At 43.5% G+C, this 17597-nt stretch overlaps 1 protein-coding gene across 1 annotated transcript in view; it reads left to right on the top strand.

The window, feature by feature from the left end:
- Positions 1 to 17597, top strand: part of Mboat1 (membrane bound O-acyltransferase domain containing 1) — a 105879-nt gene that overhangs the window by 67448 nt on the left and 20834 nt on the right. The window contains exons 5-8 of the mRNA XM_059262340.1: positions 9882 to 9937; positions 13373 to 13427; positions 15014 to 15197; positions 16498 to 16690. Coding sequence (XP_059118323.1) covers positions 9882 to 9937; positions 13373 to 13427; positions 15014 to 15197; positions 16498 to 16690 — 488 coding nt within the window. The remainder of the gene's footprint in view (positions 1 to 9881; positions 9938 to 13372; positions 13428 to 15013; positions 15198 to 16497; positions 16691 to 17597) is intronic.

Below are 17597 nucleotides of genomic sequence, written 5' to 3'. Positions count from 1 at the left end.
ACTAAGCCAGAGCCTAAGGCCTAAAAGCCAGGAGTTCAGATCTCTGAAGGGAGAAGATGGGTGTTCCAGCGTGGAACTAGAAGAATTCACACTTGCCTTGCCTGCTTGTCCTGTCCAGGACTGCAGTGGACTGTATAATATCTCCATCCATGAGGACAGGGATTCTTCACTTATGCCACTGATTCTCAGCACCTTCATGCACATATCCAAAAGGAAGGTTTACCAGTTGCCTGGACATTCTTTAACCCAATTAAGTTGGCATATAAACTTAACCATCTCAGCTTACATAGAAGCTGATTATATATACACTTATCTATAAATGTGTGGGCATAAGTGTGTATGCATATCTATAAATGTAAATAAATAAATATGGATATATGTATATGAAAGGAGAGATAGTAGTTTGTCTAAAACCAGTTGGGGGACTTTGAGAAGCCACTGAAGGAAGTTTAGTATAGTAAAAACAATGGCTGCTGAATTAAATGTGGATGAGGCTGCTGGGAACATTAGAGAACACTGAAAATATCAAGGATTCTTTGCTCAGATTGCTTTGCAAGCACCTTTTTGTTTTGTTTTTCTTCCCTTATTTATGCTAGAGGAAGTGACCCTAGCGATCTCAAGCAGAGTTTATGCAAGAGCTACCATTGTGCAGGGGATCTACACTCCAAGGAAAGGCCCTGCTCCTTCATCAAAGGCTCTTTCATTCATTATTTAGCAGACATAGACTGGGAACTCTGTGTACAGCAGACATGGAAGAGACAGACAGGAGTGAGTACAGCTGCAGAATGAATGTGCACTCCTATTTTTAGATCACGTAGAAACTAACATGTGACCAGTATCGTGCCCAGGATTGGCTGTCCTTCCCAAACTCATGTCCACCCAGCCCCAGGCTGTGTCCTCATTTCCAAACGGTGTCTTTGCAGATGTAGTTAGTTAAGTTGAGATGGCCCTGGGTCAAAGTATATGCTTTAGATTCAGTCTGATTGGTCTTTGTAGGAAGGTCTGTATAGATAGAGCCAAGTCACATCTAGAGAGAAGATGGTTGTGTGAAGATGGGGTAGAAATTGGGGGTGCAGCCAGAGTCCAGCCATGTCAAGAACTGTTGTCCACCAGCAGAAGCCAGGAAGAAGCATGGGGCACATTACCCTGCTGAGCCTCCAGAAAGAACCCCCACCATGTGCATCTGATTAGCCTTGGACTTCTGTTGTCTAGGACTGTGAATTTAAAAAACAGAACTCAAATTTTGTTGTTGTAAGCCATGCGGCGTGTGGCAATTTGTCATAGCAGCTTTAAAAGCAGCTCATACACATTGATTCATGACTATCCATCTTTTGATGTTTGATGGGTCAACACACATCTCTTGTTCCTGACTGTGTGGGGTAAGAGCATCTCGCTGTTCACGTCTTGGATGCTTGTCTTATACCTCCTCCTCCATTTGTTTTAGTAACACCGTCCATTTTTCTCCTGTTATCTTTCCAGTCCTGCTCATGTATTCCAGACTGGTCTCTTCTCTATAGCATAAACTGGGCTTGAACCCTCAGATCAGCTTCTTAGATGTGTGCTGGGTTTATGGGTATGCATCACACACCTAGCATCTTTTGCATTATTTTTAGTATGTTCAAAACCGTGGAAAGTTACCAGAATGGAAAGTTCAAGGGAATTCGGGGGAAGCAGTCACGTGCTTGTACCACAGAGCTGATGTTGTGTTTACTGACAAGGAAGGTACAAATCAGCTCCCATCTTCGTCACTCTCTGCATTTGGTGAATTTCCTCAAGTGGTTTTTATTCTGTGGCTTTTTTTAACTTCCTGTAAGAAATCTCTGGAGGTTACACACAATACTGCTGAGTTCTCAGCTTGCAAGGTCATGCTTAGGGAGCAGACACAAAGAAGGTGTGCTCACTATTTGAAAAGTGTATGTGAGTTAGTCTTCCGAAGAATGAGTGACCATGTTATCCACTACATGGAGGTTTGTTTCTTTTTTATTTTAGAATAAAAATGGCGGATATAAACCCATCTTTCTGGCTAATGTCAGTCATCATAAGTAGAGAGGTACCCCACCCTGAAATTGACAAGGGGCTTCAATCATAAATTGGCAACAATTATAGGCAATCTTTACCAAGGTTGATTCTTTAATAATTTATTATTATTATTACTTTTTAAATATTAAAAATATTTTACATTTATTTAATCTGTGTATGTGTGCATGGCATGGCACCCATGTTGGAGGTCAGAGAATAATTTCTGTGAGTCAGTTCTCTCCTTCTACCACATGAGTCCTGAGGAATTAACTCAGGTCATCAGGCTTGGTGGCAGTCCCCTTTACTGGCTGAACCATCTTACTGGCCCAGAATGCTGGTTCTTACTACAAGCATGCAGAAGCTACAAGCTTTCTTTCAGAATGGAATTGACTTAACCTTGCTGTTTCTTTCAACTGAAATGCAGTGTTTAGGATTGTGTCAAGAGATAAAGTGTTGTTTTAAAGTGGAATGTGGTGTCACAAAGCAGCCTGATGTGGGAGCGTCTGTCCTGTGAGCATGTGGGCAAATCTTAGTGCTTAACACTCTTTACTGCACCTTTAGTGTAAGAGCACAGACTGGAGTTTAGTGGGATTGGATGTGATTAGTGTTTGTGTCAGAACATGTATGGATGTCTTTAATTTGGGAGAACATACGCACTTGAACGTTAGGTTGTTCTGGGACTTGAAAGTTTATTATCATTCAAAAGTAATCAAGTTTCCGTGGGCTGGCCTAGAAAAGAACACACACAAGATGCACTTTGGTCGGTGCTACTAATGCAGTTTAAATCGATACATGTATTAATAGCTGTGAATGTCTTCTTGTTTTCTCTTTGAATGTGGGTGACAGAGGCATTAGAACGTTCTCAACCTGTGTGTTGCAACCCCTTTGGGCTTGCATATCAGATATCCCGCATATCAGATATTTACAGCATGATTCATAACCGTAGCAAAATTACAGTTATGAAGTAGCAATGAAGTAATTTCATGGCTGGGGTCACCACAACGTGAGGAACTGTATTACAGGGTTCAGCATTAGGAAGTTGAGAACCACTGCGTTAGAATATTCGCCCCTCTCCCTCAGGAAGCTCAGCAATTATAGTAACGCTGATATTTTTTAAGTTAATTATGGTGATTTGACTCTTATTTTTTCACTCACAGAAGGGTACAAATGGACTTATGTTTTCCAAGGGTGGCAGCCAGAACTCTGACTTCTTTTTTCCAGTCTAGACCAGATCCAGGCAGATGATTTCTGCCTTCATGTTGGCAGTTCAGGTCATCCAAATGCTTTTGAAAACATGAAACGAGAACTCTCACACACTGCCGGTGGGAGGAGAAACACACATAACCTTTCTGGAAAGCAATTTTCTCACACGTCTCAAGAAAGAATTTTTTTCTAAGTTCATCTTCTATAATAGGCTAAATTAATAGGAATTGAATTACTGTAAGGAAATAAAATTTATTCACAAGAATTTTTAGCTATTTTCACTGGTGAAAAGCTGGATGTATCCTAACTGTTCTAAAATAGGTGAACAATTAAATCAAAGAGCTAAATTAATGCTTCCATTGAGGTTTTTAAGCTAGGTGTAATGGCTCACACCTGCAATCCCAGGACTTGGGAGGTTAAGGCAGGAGGATTGTCCTGAGTTAGAGGCCTTAGTGGGCTACGGAGTGAGACCCTGTCTCAAAAAGAAAAATTAAAAAGCAGAGGAAGAAGAAAATGTTTTTAAAGCATAGAAGATGAATCTGTGCTGAGATTCTATATCTTTCTCTGGATGTGGATATCTATAGAAAAGGAATGGGAAGAAATAATGAAAATGTAAGAGAGTTTCTCCTGGAGGGACCATTACTGGTGATTTTATATTTGTTTTATTAGTAGTATCATGATGAAAACTCCTGGAATGTTATTTAAATATATTTAAATGCATAATAAAAGATCAAGGAGATTCAGAATGGACATTTGGGACAGTTGCCATTTGTGTCCCTTGCTATCATATGGGTGCACATTAGAACTATGACTTTGCCCCCTCTCCTGGTGGTGGCCATTTGCCCTGTTGCCCTTGGGCAGTGTTTTCCTCTGTGGCTTTATGACATCTGGCAACCCCATCTGATGTTCTGCCCAGTGTCCACATAGTTGGATTCTATGGTTTGAAAGGAGAAGACATGTGCCAAGAGATTTCAGTGTTGGCATTTTGTCACATTTCACAGCCCGCCCCCCCACACCGTAGGCTCTTGCTAGGTTTCCAGGCACAATCACTTAGAGTTTATTTTGCAGACAAAAGTTACACCATATTCATTTGTCCAGTGCCCTGGTGAAATGAGAAGTGATGACTGCATTCTTGGTCAGTGCCAAAGAATAGAGCTTAAAGCTTTGAAAAGAGTAGTGTGTGTGTGTGTGTGTGTGTGTGTGTGTGTGTGTGTGTGTGTGTGTGTGTGTTTGTGATTGGAGATTGTCAGTGTTTTATCTTTTTGTTCCAAACTTATATTCACCTGCCTATTTTTCCTTACTTCATTTCTGTGCTTATATTTCTAATTGTTCACTTATGTTTCTTTATCCAAATTAGACTAATCATCTTAAGTTCAAGAAGACAAAGTATGATTTTACTCATTTTTGTTTTAATCGTGGAGGAAATAATAACACATGGGGAGGTGGCCCTGCGCCCCATGCTGGCCTCTCTCCTTGATTTCACAGGCTTCACAGAGCCAAGGGCACAGCATGAAGTTGCTGAGGGTGTGTGAATCTAAGGCTGTGGCTGAGTGCTGATGGTGAGAAATCAGAGCACAGCTCAGGTTCAGAAACCTTGCTGTGCTGAGGAGTGACTTCACCTGCATGAGGAAACCATTTATGGATTTCCTCCTGATCTTTCTATGCTTGTTGTGTGAGTTCAGGATAGCCCCTCCCAGGTATGCCAGAGGCTAGCCTCATCTAGAAAACCCTCACTGGTGCTCCCAGAGGCTAGCCTAGTCTGCAGAACTCCTCCCAGGTGCTCCCAGAGGCTAGCCTCATCTACAGAACCCCTCCCAGGTGCTCCCAGAGGCTAGCCTCATCTACAGAACCCCTCCCAGGTGCTCCCAGAGGCTAGCCTCATCTACAGAACCCCTCCCAGGTGCTCCCAGAGGCTAGCCTCATCTACAGAACCCCTCATAGGTGCTCCCAGAGGCTAGCCTCATCTACAGAACCCCTCATAGGTGCTCCCAGAGGCTAGCCTAGTCTGCAGAACTCCTCCCAGCTGCTCCCAGAGGCTAGCCTCATCTACAGAACCCCTCACAGGTGTTCCCAGAGGTTTGTCTTATAGGTGATCCTAGATCCTGTCAGTTGCCAACATTAACCCCCACATCCTGTATGCTGAGCTTTGAATTTTGGGCAAAAATGAGCATGAATACTAATCATAAGTCAACAGATGTACTTTAGATGGTTTCATTTGATTGAAATACAATATAGGTGGGTGTAACAGGAATCTCAAAAGTTCTTACTAATAAAATCTGAGGCCAGTTATTGAGGTGAACACTGGAAGATCAGAGAGACAGAACAAGCCACAGCTAACCTCACCTGGCCAACTTCTCAGCTGATCTTGTTTCCTCAGACTGGAAGCTTCTGTGTCCTCATCCCAATGGCTCTCATCTGAACTATGCTGCTAGAAGCCTGAAAGCTTAACCAGCCAAATGCTTAACCAGGCCAAATGCTTCTAGTTTCTGGTCCTCACGCCTTATATACCTTTCTGCTTTCTACCACCACTCCCTGGGATTAAAGGCTTGTGTCACCATGCCTGGCCATTTCCAATGTGGCCTTGAACTCACAGAGATCCAGAGGGATTTCTACCTCTGGAGTGCTAGGATTAAAGGTGTGAGTGCCACCATATTCTAGCCTTTGTATCTAGTGGCTGTTCTGTCTCTGATCCCAGATAAGTTTATTAGAATGCACAATATTTTGGGGAACACAATACCACCACAGGTGGGACTTACATTTTTAGGTTGAAGCCTCTCAGGATTCAGTTCCCAAGCCTCATTATCTTCTGGAGGCTCTGTTTACACCCAGTAGTTCTCCGTTCACATTTAGAGACAGTCATGACTAAAGAGCTGTGGGTGCAGGTTAGCTCTGTGAGGGACAGTCTGTTGCTGTCCTGTCAACATGCTCGCAGATTCTCGTCTTCAGGATTCAGAACCACTTTCCTTTCAGCAGACACTCCTGGTTCTAGATATGTTAGAAGCACATGATTGTTTACTTTCTTGTGTGTAGTGTGAATGTGTACGGATGTGGGTGTACATGTGTGTGAAGATGGATGTACACAACTGCGTGCATGTATGCTGAGGGCAGAGGTTGAGTTTGAGTGTCCTTGATCATTTCCACCTTATATACTGAGGCAGGATCCTCTATGTGAACCAAAAGCTTACCAATTTGGCACTCATGGCTAACTAGCTTGCTCCAGGTCCCCCATTTCTGCCTCCCAAGTCCTAGGATTTCAGGCAGGCCACCATGCCCACCTAGCATTTATGTGGGTGCTGGGATCCCAATTCTGGTGTTCGGGCTCACCCAGAAAATGCTTCACCTGCAGAGCATCTCTTCATCCCTGAGTTGTTTCTTTGTGTGTAAACTGTTAGGAACTTCTTTAGATATTTTAAATGAAAGCATTACCTGTTGAGAGTACGCAATAGATAATGGATAAGATTATTACATATTGCTAGATAACATTTAACTCACAACTGCTGCTGCTTTTTTCCCCCTATAAAAATGACATTTTCGCTAAGGCATGGCAACAGTGTGGTTTTTGCATATTCCAGTGGTAGAGAGTTCATGCTGACTAATTAGTATTTATTGACTTGGCCGAGCAATCCAGTAGTACAGCCTGTGTTAGTATCCTTCCTTTGAGAAGCCGATACGCAAATGGAAACAGAGGTGCAGGAGATTTCTTGGATACATTTTCCCCTCCCACACAGGGAAGATACTGATGCGGGTAGATGGGGTCTTAAATATGACAGAAATTTAAGCTAGACCTAGTGGCACGGGCCTATAATTCCAGCTGCTCAGGAGGCTGAGGCAGGAGAGTCATAGGTTCAAGGCCTGCCTAGTAAGTTCAAAGCAAACCTATGCAACTAAATGAAACTCTGAAGAAAGGACTGAGGATATAGCTCAGTGATAGAGTGCTTCCCTAGCATACACGAAACCCTGGGTTTAATCCCTGGTTCTGAGAGAGAAAGAGAGAGAGAGAAGGAGAGAGGGAGGGAGATGTCTGTGCATGTTAGACTATTAAATGTTTATGCAATGGAGTACATTTAATGTAGTCCTTGCTGGGTGAAAACAAATACTATATTTTTACAGAGATGGAAATCTAGGCTAATTCCATAATGTCTTATCACTTTATTGGTATGCGTGTGTTCAGACCCCACCACGAAAATGTGAGTTAAGTTGACTGCAAAGCTTTACAGCTTTGCGAATAGGATGGTCACCACAGAATGTGGCACACATTTAAAAATATATGCTGGGATCTGCATAGGAAGACTGACTCTTAGCATTTTCAGACTTCCAAAATAAAGCAAAGAAAGACAGAAAGGCTTTGGAAAGACGTCTAGGATACTTTGAAAGCCATATTTAGAAACTACCGTGAATGCAGTGCCTATATATAGTGAGCCTCTTTTAAGAAAAATAGATCTCAGCCTTTGTTGTACATTCCAGGTCAGAGGTCTTGTTGAACATCAAGAGGGTGAGCTACAAAGATACATGGATCTGTATGACCAAGTTGGTCTTCTAGAAGCTCTGAGGTAGCCCTTATTATGAAGACTAAAACCATGGTATTCGATTATTTCTCAACATAAAAGAACATGGCATGGCTTGCTGCCCTAGAGTGACTGACCTGCTTCCCTTCTTGTTGGCTGTAGGTGCTGTCGCCTGTTCCATCCAGCAGAGCACAGATGCCCTCCCTTCTTCTAGGCAGACCTAGCTCCGTTTTTCTTAGCCCAAACATTATGTTGTTTTAAGTCCTCCCTGTTGGCTCTTGGGCTTCTGCAAACATGCTGTGAGATGGAGGAGGATTTCAGAGGTGTTGGTATTCTTCTGAGCCATCTCATCAGCTCCATTCCCCTTTTTATTCAGTCTGCTTCTCTAGCCCAGGCTATGGCGCGATCTGCATGGAGGGTGAATCTCCCCGCGTTAGTTAAACCTTTTGAAATGCACTCACAGACACAGCCCAAAGTGTGCTTCATTAATTTCCTATGTGTTCCTTAATCAAATCAAGTGGATGATCAAAATTAATCACCACGTGCTCTCACTGGCAGTGTGTGAGGGTGTTGATTTCTCTACATCCATGCAAACCCTTGCCATTGCCTATCACTTTGATTACAGCTGTACTGGTGCTTGGGAGTGGTACCTCTCCGTGGTTCCCACTTGAATTTCTGTGACTGCTAATTACTAGCATCCATCTTTTCATGTGCTTATTATCCATTTACAGATCACACACACACACACAGAAAGAGAGGAGAGTTATTGAGAATATGTGACTACTTTTAAATTGAACTGTCTGTTATTAAGTTATAAAATATATGATTTATAAATATTTTCATTCATCTTTTAGTTTTCTTTACTTTGAAGCACAAAAATTTATTTTTCTTTTGTGACAGGGTCTCTCTAGGTAACCCAGGTTAGCCCCCAACTCCTGGCCTTCTTTCCTGCCTTAGTTTCCTGGGTGATGGGATTACAGGGATGTAATATAATAGCGGAAAGTTAAAATGATGATTCTTACCTTCATCCAACTATCCTAGCTTTTTGGCATGACTGCTCTTTTTCAGGTAAAGTTTTGATTTGGGAATATTGTGAGACTCTATCTTCTGAGCATGAGATGGCTGTTGCTGTTTTAAAATAGAGCAGTTGCAATTACTCCCACAAGTCCCTCACATGGCTCACCAGCGAAGTGTGTAAGGTTCTTCACAAGATGGCCCTTAAAGCTCATGGGGTCTGACCCCTCCTCAAGGATATACAAACAGTCAACATTTGCAGGGGACATGGGGGCAGAGTCCTCTTCCATACAGTAGCTGCCCAGAAGTTGCCCACGTTCCTACTGGTAACTCTTCACCTATGCTCCTGTGAGTAACACTAGTCCATCTCACTGGTTCTCCAAGCTAGACTTGAGTGGATTCATTTCTCTTGGCTCTCATTGGCGCCTGATCTGGGACGAATAGAAGTCTGTCCGTGTCTCCCATGAAAGGTCTCCCAACAGTGGCTGGCTTTACCAGTTTAAGGTTGCTGTTACTTTTGTTAACTACTTGCTTATTTTTGACAGCTGCATTTGACAGATATATCTTATTATGTATGCGTTCCAGACTTGCCTTTAACAAAACAAAGCAGACTGCAGCAGGCATGAATGAGGAAGCCAGTAACAATCCTGTGTCTCTTAACATTGAGAGCATGGTTTGAGAAATGTGTCATTGGTTGATTTCGTCATTATTTGAACATCCCAGAGTACACTTAGACAAATAGAAATGGTCTAGCCTACCATCTGTCTAAACGATATGGGCTAGCTCTTAGGCTAGAAACATGGAAAAGAACATTTCATCCTGCTGGCTCTCCTTCACCCCTTGTCATGATGCAATGTTTATTGACCCGGTCATGTGAAGGTCTCATGTAGACTGTCCCAGACTGTCTCAGTTGGCAAAGGCAATATCAAGACTAGAGGAGAGGACAGAGTACCACGGCAAGTACTGTTATTATGTCTGCACAAGTAAAGCAGATTGCAAGGGGGATAAAAATTGAATATTTTAGAGTTGTTTCTGTATTTGATTTAGTAAACTTCAAGGTGAAAACCACCATGCAAAGTAATAGAAGTTTCTCTTCTATTCTTTTTTTGAACCAGTTTCCATTTTCTGTCCTCTTTCTAGGCCTCTGATGATTGTCACTCAGAAGATTACAACCTTGGCTTTCCAAATTCACGATGGTGAGAAAACAGTCTTCCCCTTGGATCTCAGAGCCATCCAGGTGTCCAGTACTCCCTGCGTGTATTTTACACACAGTCCAAGCTTTATGTGAGCGCTGGCAGGCCTCGCTCTCTCTTGTTCAAAGTTTCCAGACCTCCATAGTTACACCCTTTTACTTTCCCAGCCATCACTCCCCATTTCTTTACTGAACCCACAGTCCATATTTACTAACATGTTTGCTCCAAGAACAGTGAGGTTTTTGTTTACATTTTCAAGTTAATTCATGATGCCCTCTGACCTTTCCCAAATTTATTAAGACAACGGCTTCCTTTTTGGCTTTGATTTCCTCTCCGAAAAACTTAGAGGGCAATAAAAAATTTAACAGCATTGGCTGGTTAATTGGTGTTTAATGCTGGGTTTTTAGCCCCCTGGGGGAGGTGTGTGCTTGGAAAAATCATCTGATAAGATTATCCTGACCTATAAAAAGCTAGGAGAAGGAAAAGTCTTTTGCCTGTTTAAAACAGAACACTTTTTTCACTTAGGCCCTTCCTAACAATGGTCAGAGCATGCGATTTACGTCTTTAGAGGGGTTCTCCAGGGAAGGGAGGAAGACTTTCAACCAGGTGGAAGATTCCAATACAGGGTTAAGGGGTGCAGTGGGCAGGTGCCCTGTGGGTTTGTACTGCTCTGAGATGGATCTCAACTGTTGACATGTCTTTATAGTAGACCGGTTGAGAAGATTTCTCTCCAACAATTAGTTTCCTTGCTTTACTTCAAGTGTGAGGACAGATTACATTTTAATTGACACCTGTATTTCATTCATACTTGGGGCTTTAGCTACTCTACGTAGAACTGGGTCATTCCACAGCAAGAATGGGGTGCCTGCAGAGTGACCAACCATCCTGATTTGCCCAGAGCTCAGACACATCCCCAAATGTGACTTACACTGTCAGAATCAATAAGTCCCAGGAAAATGGAAATGCTATTTGGTGGTGGCTGCCAGGAATGTCTAACCCATGGCCCATGGGCCTGAGGAATGGAAGCCCAGGATAGCTTTGAATGTAGTCCAACCACAAATTACAAACTTACTTAAAACATTGTAAGATTTGGGTGGGGGGTGGGGGGTGGGGGGTGGGGATTAGCTATGCTGTTCTGTGCTTGAGTGTAAATTTTATACATGACAACTTTGTGTGACCATGTCAAAAGTTTGGACACGCCTACCTGTATAGACTAACAGAAGGAACCGATAGTCCAAGTCAGTTCAATTCTGTACGTTGCTGTGGGTGTGTTGAGATCTCATTGGAAAAAAGAGAGTGGGGTTTTATTGTTGGCTCTGTGTGTACATATGTGTGTAGACATGGCCTCACTGTGTGTCCCAGTTTAGTCTTGATCTTGGAATCCTCCTGTTTCCTCTCAGCTGAAACCATACTGGGCTAGAAGGGGTGGGGTCTTTTTGTTTGTTTGTTTGTTTTGTTTTTTGACACTGATTCTTTTTCTTCTTTTTTTTTTTTTCATTTTGAAATAGACTTGGGGCCTAAATTTACATTTTAAAGTACTCTCCCTTTACCACATTTCCTGGAGTATTCCTAACACAGAGGGAAGTATTTATTTACTTTTTTCCTTTTCTTTTTTCCCCCTTGTGTGTGGGAGGAATGAGGGAATTCCAGAAACACTCTGTCTTTTCTTAGGCATTTTCTTTTGACAGGATCTTATTATGTCTCCTAGCTGGCCTGAAACTCTATCCACCTGTCTCTGCCTTCCATATGCTATGATTACAGGCCCGAGTTTAAGTGCATTGTGGAATTGCCTTCGTGGTTGCTAGGCAGATTTAGAGTTCTTACGATGCTTGTACTTCAGAGCCAATATGGGGATCACTTCTGTACTCCCAGCACTTGCATAGCATACACAAGAGGGCTTCAGGTTCAAGGTCAGCCTGGGCTATGTAGTGAGATCCTATCTCCAAAACAAAACAAACAAACAAAAAAACAAGAGGGGGAAAAAACCCACCAAGATAATGCTTTAGTTTCTTTGACTCCAAGATAGCATGTACATTTTACAGGAAGCAAACATCGCTTGTGGTTGGAAGTTTATCCGCTGTGGCTGAGTTCAAAGAACAAAAGACAAAAGTCTGATGATTCTTTGTGTTTTCCCTGCAGTTAGGGTTATGTTCCTTTTGCTGTCTGGAAGGAGAAAGTTCCTGTTTCTTTCCCTGTTATGTCCCCTCTCAATCCTCTCAGCTTCCCCTGTTACGACTGTCCCAGTTCTTAGGTATATTAGTTATTTTTCCTGTTGCTGTGACAAAATCCCATGACTAAGGCCACTTAAGGCAGAACACGTTCATTCAGGCTCTCAGCTGGAGGTGGCTGGGAAGACATGGCGGCCGGCACCAGTGCACGGTCACATTGCACCTGAAGTCAGGAAGCAGAGAGGCCTATCTGTAAGGATTCGGTCCTCAATTACATCATCAGCCTGTGACGGTGTCCCAGCCTAAAAAGCGGGTGGGCCCTCTGTGCGTCTCTCTCTTTCCTTTCCGCTCCTTCCTTCCATCTGGACCTCCTTCTCTTTCTGCGCTCTCTCTCTCTCTCTCTCTCTCTCTCTCTCTCTCTCTCTCTCCCTCTTTCTCTCTCCCTCTCTTTCCTTTTCCTCTCTCTCTCCTCCCCTCTCTCTCCCAATAAAGCTCTAGAAAGGTAACTATGGCTCGTGATTTTCCTCCAGCACTCTCCTCTGCCAGCATGGCCGCAGCGGGCGGTGGCCAGCCACAGAGCAGCACGCGTTTAACCCACACTATCTGTGGGTGCCTTGCTCATTTTCTCCTTTTTACTAAGCCCTTGGAGTGGGGCTGCCTATAGGTAAGGTGGGTTTTCCCACCTCACATAACCACTTCTAGAAACTCCCTCACAGGCATGCCCAGAGGTTTGTCTCCTAGGTGATTCTAGGTCCTGTCAAGTTGACAGTCACTGTCAGCTGTCACACCAAGTTTCCCACTTAGCATCATGAGGGAGACATCTGAACTGGTTCAGCCCACGAAAGGCACTCTTACAACTGCTAGAGCAATGGAATCCTGCTGTGTGGTAAGGCATCTCTAAGTGGAGGTGATGGGCAGGGTTTTCTGGAGTTAATATACTACTTAGGCAGATCAAATAAAGGAACCCAGAATGTTCTCTTGTGCACACAAACCTATGGAGACTTCCTCACATGGACTCATGGGGGACTAATCTAGGATAACTTTACACCCATCAGAAAGATGGAATCCAGGGCCTTGTGCATTCTAAGTTCACTCTCAACCAATGCCTTCCTCCTGCAGGGCTTCTGAAAAATGAAAAAGCAGGGATTCTTTAAGGTAGATGAAGCAAAAACAATCGGCTTTTTCCAAATGAGTTTGGGAAGACTCCTTTAGGATCAGTTACTTATTTCACTTTAAACACCTTACTCTGAATTTCATTTCACTTCCATAGGATTAGGTCGAAAAGCTGAAGACCTTTCTGCTGAGCAACACCGACTTGCTGTGAAGTAAGTTAGCAATTACTAGTGCATTCTCAAGCCCTTCGGATGTGTCTAGAGCAGTGGTTCTCACCTTTCCTAATGCTGTGACCCTTTAGTACAGTTCCTTGTGTTGTGGCAACCCCGAACCATAAAATTATTTTTGCTGCTACTTTATAACTGTAATTTTGCTACTGTTAAGACTCATACTGTAAACATCTGATATGCAGGACATCTGATATGTGACCCCTGTGGGGGTCGAGACCCACAAGTTGAGAATCACTTCTCTAGAGTTTCTTTAATACTCATATGTTAATTCCATTATATGGATGTGATATTACTATTGAATCTGCTGTTGATGGGCCCTTGTCTGTCTACTAATCTTTGCCTTTGGACAGTGCTAAACAGTGGCTGACTTTGCATATAGATCATTGGTGTGTGTTTGAGTCTGCTGTAGGGTAGAGGTCAGGAGCAGATGGATGTCATCTCTGATTTTGTCCGTCCTGTGAGAGTTTCCTTTTCCAGGATGTGTGTGTCCACTCCAGAATTACTTTTGTTGGACTTGTGTCTGGGGCCTTTGAGAAATAGTAATTGCCAATGCATGTAGTATGATTAGGTCCAGCACCTAAAGATAGGAAGTGGGACAGAAGGCTGTCTAGGTTGGGGAGTCAGAGGGATTCTGAAGGTGGTCTTTGGCCAGTGTGGACAGGCAGCGGAAAGGGGATAGTGTTAGAGAGAAAGGAAGGGTTCCTAAAGAATCAAGAGAAAAACATTGACATGGGGATAAAAATGCCTTTTGGTGGCTCACAAAGAGTAGCCATGGCTGGGGGAGAGGTTCCTACTAGAGGGTACCGGAAGCAGCTGGCATCCCTAAGGAGTCCCAGGAGGTGCCTTCACTAAGGAACTGAGACTTGGAGACAGGTGTGAATAAGTCTGATCTCTTGCGCAGCACTATGCAGCTATAATCAGCGTAAGGCACAGTCAGAGGAGCCAATGAGCGACGGTGTTTCAAGTACTCCTTTCCTACAGTAATACCCTGCTAGAACAGGCCTCCTGCGTGCCCTTGAAGCCTTAGGCAGAGCTGTGCCCTCCAGGTTTTCCCTGGCCTCTTTTTCAGGACCTAGACACACCAAAGCAGACAACAGACTGTCACCGTTGGTTTTGTGTGGCTTCCAAGTGGAAACCGGTCGGGTCCGCCCACCATTTACTTTGTATTTATGTTGGCAGTCAGGAGAGAATTTCCCCTCTCTGGAGCATCTCAGCAGCTGACATTAGGCCAGATTCTCGCCCTGCCTTTGTTTATGCCTTCATGTTGTGATGTCAGCAGATAGAGGTGATGAGAAAAGAGCAGTTCCCAGCCTCAGAGTAACCTTTGCCTGAGATCCCTCCCTCTGTGTCCTCACCAGCAGAGGGTGACGTGGAACTGTGACCTTCTCAGTCACCTATCTCATCCATGGTTCCTGTCTTAACGATGTCTCTCTTAGCTGGATTTTATAGAAAACAGAAGAGTGAAAGGCCTTGCCATGGACAATAAGGTTTCAGGTCTACGGGCACATGCTGAAGGAGAATTGGGCATGGATGAGGACTCAAGTTTTAAATTTCATTTACTTTCACAGAGTGAAGCCCTCGCTTTTGGAATACTTAAGCTACCATCTCAACTTTATGAGTGTCATAGCTGGCCCTTGTAATAACTTCAAGGACTATGTAGCCTTCATCGAAGGGAGACATATACATATGAAGTTGCTGGAAATGAACTGGAAGCAAAGAGGTTTTCAGAGTTTGCCAGAACCTTCTCCCACTGTAAGTTTTTAGTACTCGGTATGTTTTTTTTGGAGTTTCAGAGAATGGGTTTCATTCTCAGGGCTGATCCTAGCTAACAGTCACTCTAACTAAAGAGTCATAGCTGGGAGTGTAGCTTGGTGATAGAGCATCTGCTTAGTATGCACGAGACCTGGGGTTCGGTCCCTAGAATGAGGCTCTTCTCTCTGTAAGATTGCTCAGTTCAGAGCCAGGCACTGTTCTCCGCTCCTCATCATGGCTGTTCACTTAAGCCCCAGTCACTTCTGGAAAGGGTACCATTGCTGTGCTGTATTAGAAAGGACACCCGTTTTTATGAAGCTGGAAATTACAGACATGTAGGATGATATTTACTGAAAACACAGAGGAACTGGGCAAAATTACTGAATCCTGACTAACCTAAAGTCAGGACACCCTAACCCCAGATATTCTGCTTTGTGTCTTCGTTGCTGAGATAAAACCATGATCCAAAGCAGCGAGGTAAAGAAAAGGCACATTTAGTTACAGGTTATAGTCATCACCGAGAGACGCCAGGGCAGTGACTACAGGCAAAAACCCAGAGACAGGTTGAACAGAGACCACAGAACTGCTTGCTGGCTTGCTTGTCGGCTCCTGTTGGGATACCTTACTTCTACAGCCCAGGCCCAACTGCCTAGTGGGCCCTCCTACAGCAATGAGCAATTAGGAAAATGCCCCATAGACACGCCACAGGCCAATCTGCTGAAAGAATGTTATCAACTGAGCTCCCCTCTTCCCTCATCACAGAAGGCTTGTAACAGAGCTGCAGATTAAACATTTGAGTCTTCCGAGGAAGCTAATGCTCTCCATTATCTGCTCACGAACTGGCTCAGGTGATCAATCACCTGTGCAGAAGCCACTATACCAGAAGCCTCTACCTCCTGGCTGGTGACACAGCATGTTTCCCTGACTCTGCAGGCCTGTACTAGTGGAAAGCAAATGGTTGTTGCTTTCAGGTAGAAAATTGCTACCCTATAGTGGTATCCATTTCCCTCATGTTTTGGACAACAATCCTACCTAACCTATGTTGGTAGGAGATACTGAAAGACACATTCAGATATGTCCCATGTTTACAATGAATACCTCCAATCCTCAAGGGTTACATGTATGTTCTGTATCTAATCCTAACCTAATCCTATCAGATTTGTGTCTTGCGGAAGAAAACCCATATCCATTGCCCTTCTTTCTAGGGAAGTTATTGGATAACCATGTTCTTTAAATGCTATTGCCAAAACTGTGATCCTCATACCTGAGTAGTTACATGGGTTTTCCCTCCCATTTCTAGAGAGCTGTGATACAGAAGTTGTGCCTGACTTTGATGTCTCTGCTGTTGTTTTTGACACTCTCAAAGTCCTTTCCTGTCACCTTCCTTGTTGATGACTGGTTTGTACATAAGGCCGACTTTCTGAGTCGACTTTGGTACTTATATGTCGTCATGCAAGCCGCAAAGCCCAAGTACTACTTTGCATGGACATTAGGTAAGTTTGATGGAGTGGCCCAAAATGAATGAGGAATGGAGTGGTCCTCCTTGAATGGTTTAGCCTGAATATCATTTGGATCATGAAATCATGATAAAGTCCAATCCTTCCTGTGGCGGTGAAGCCAGTGCCAATTTTAACTGTTAACATTGCGCTCCTCTCTTCCACCCTTCGTAAACTCAGTTATCTGTGAGGAGATATCTGGGCTGCTGTTTAAACCCAATGTTCATAACTGCTTCCAACCACTGAACATGGCCATTCAGTGCAGGGCAAAGTTAAGAGAAGATTCCAGAAGAATCTGGGTTGCTGTTCTCCGGGTTGTATGTATGTACGATGAATTTGACCATCCCGCATCTCAGATGAGGTTGCACGTGATGAAGGAAATGCTGGTTGAGCTTGCTGCTTCGGAAGGAAGCTGAGTTCAAGGTTTTCCTCTTCCTGGTGAAAAGTTCAGCCTCATTTGGTTTTTATCACACATCTTTTTTTCTCCTTCTCTATTGGGGCATGTTGGCCAATCTCAAGGCTTCATCTCTTTCCTTGGAAATAATTTTAGATGAACTTGTTTAAAGCTTTGCTAAGAGAAGAACCTATGCGCTTACCAAGACTGGTAAAGGACTTTGATTTAAGATGGGAAGGTTAGAGAGAGCGGGGACTTCGCTTCTTAAGTTAAACTGGTCATTCAGCAGGTCCCAGTGTTTTGTCTACAGACTGCAGGTTAAGGAATAGCACATGACTCAGGCTCTCTTCTTAGTTTGTGTTTTAGATTTTATGGTCCAAATTAAACTTTGCAGATGCAGAATTATTTTTTTCTTCATTCAAATATATGTAATACAAAATAGACTGTTTGGCCATTTAGGCATGCAGTCCAGCATTGGCAGGTTCTTCATGACAGTTAAGCTTAAGAGCC

The sequence above is a fragment of the Peromyscus eremicus genome, chromosome 5 (assembly GCF_949786415.1).
Source record: "Peromyscus eremicus chromosome 5, PerEre_H2_v1, whole genome shotgun sequence".
Classification (NCBI taxonomy): domain Eukaryota; kingdom Metazoa; phylum Chordata; class Mammalia; order Rodentia; family Cricetidae; genus Peromyscus; species Peromyscus eremicus.
This window is presented reverse-complemented; position numbering and strand designations above follow the sequence as displayed.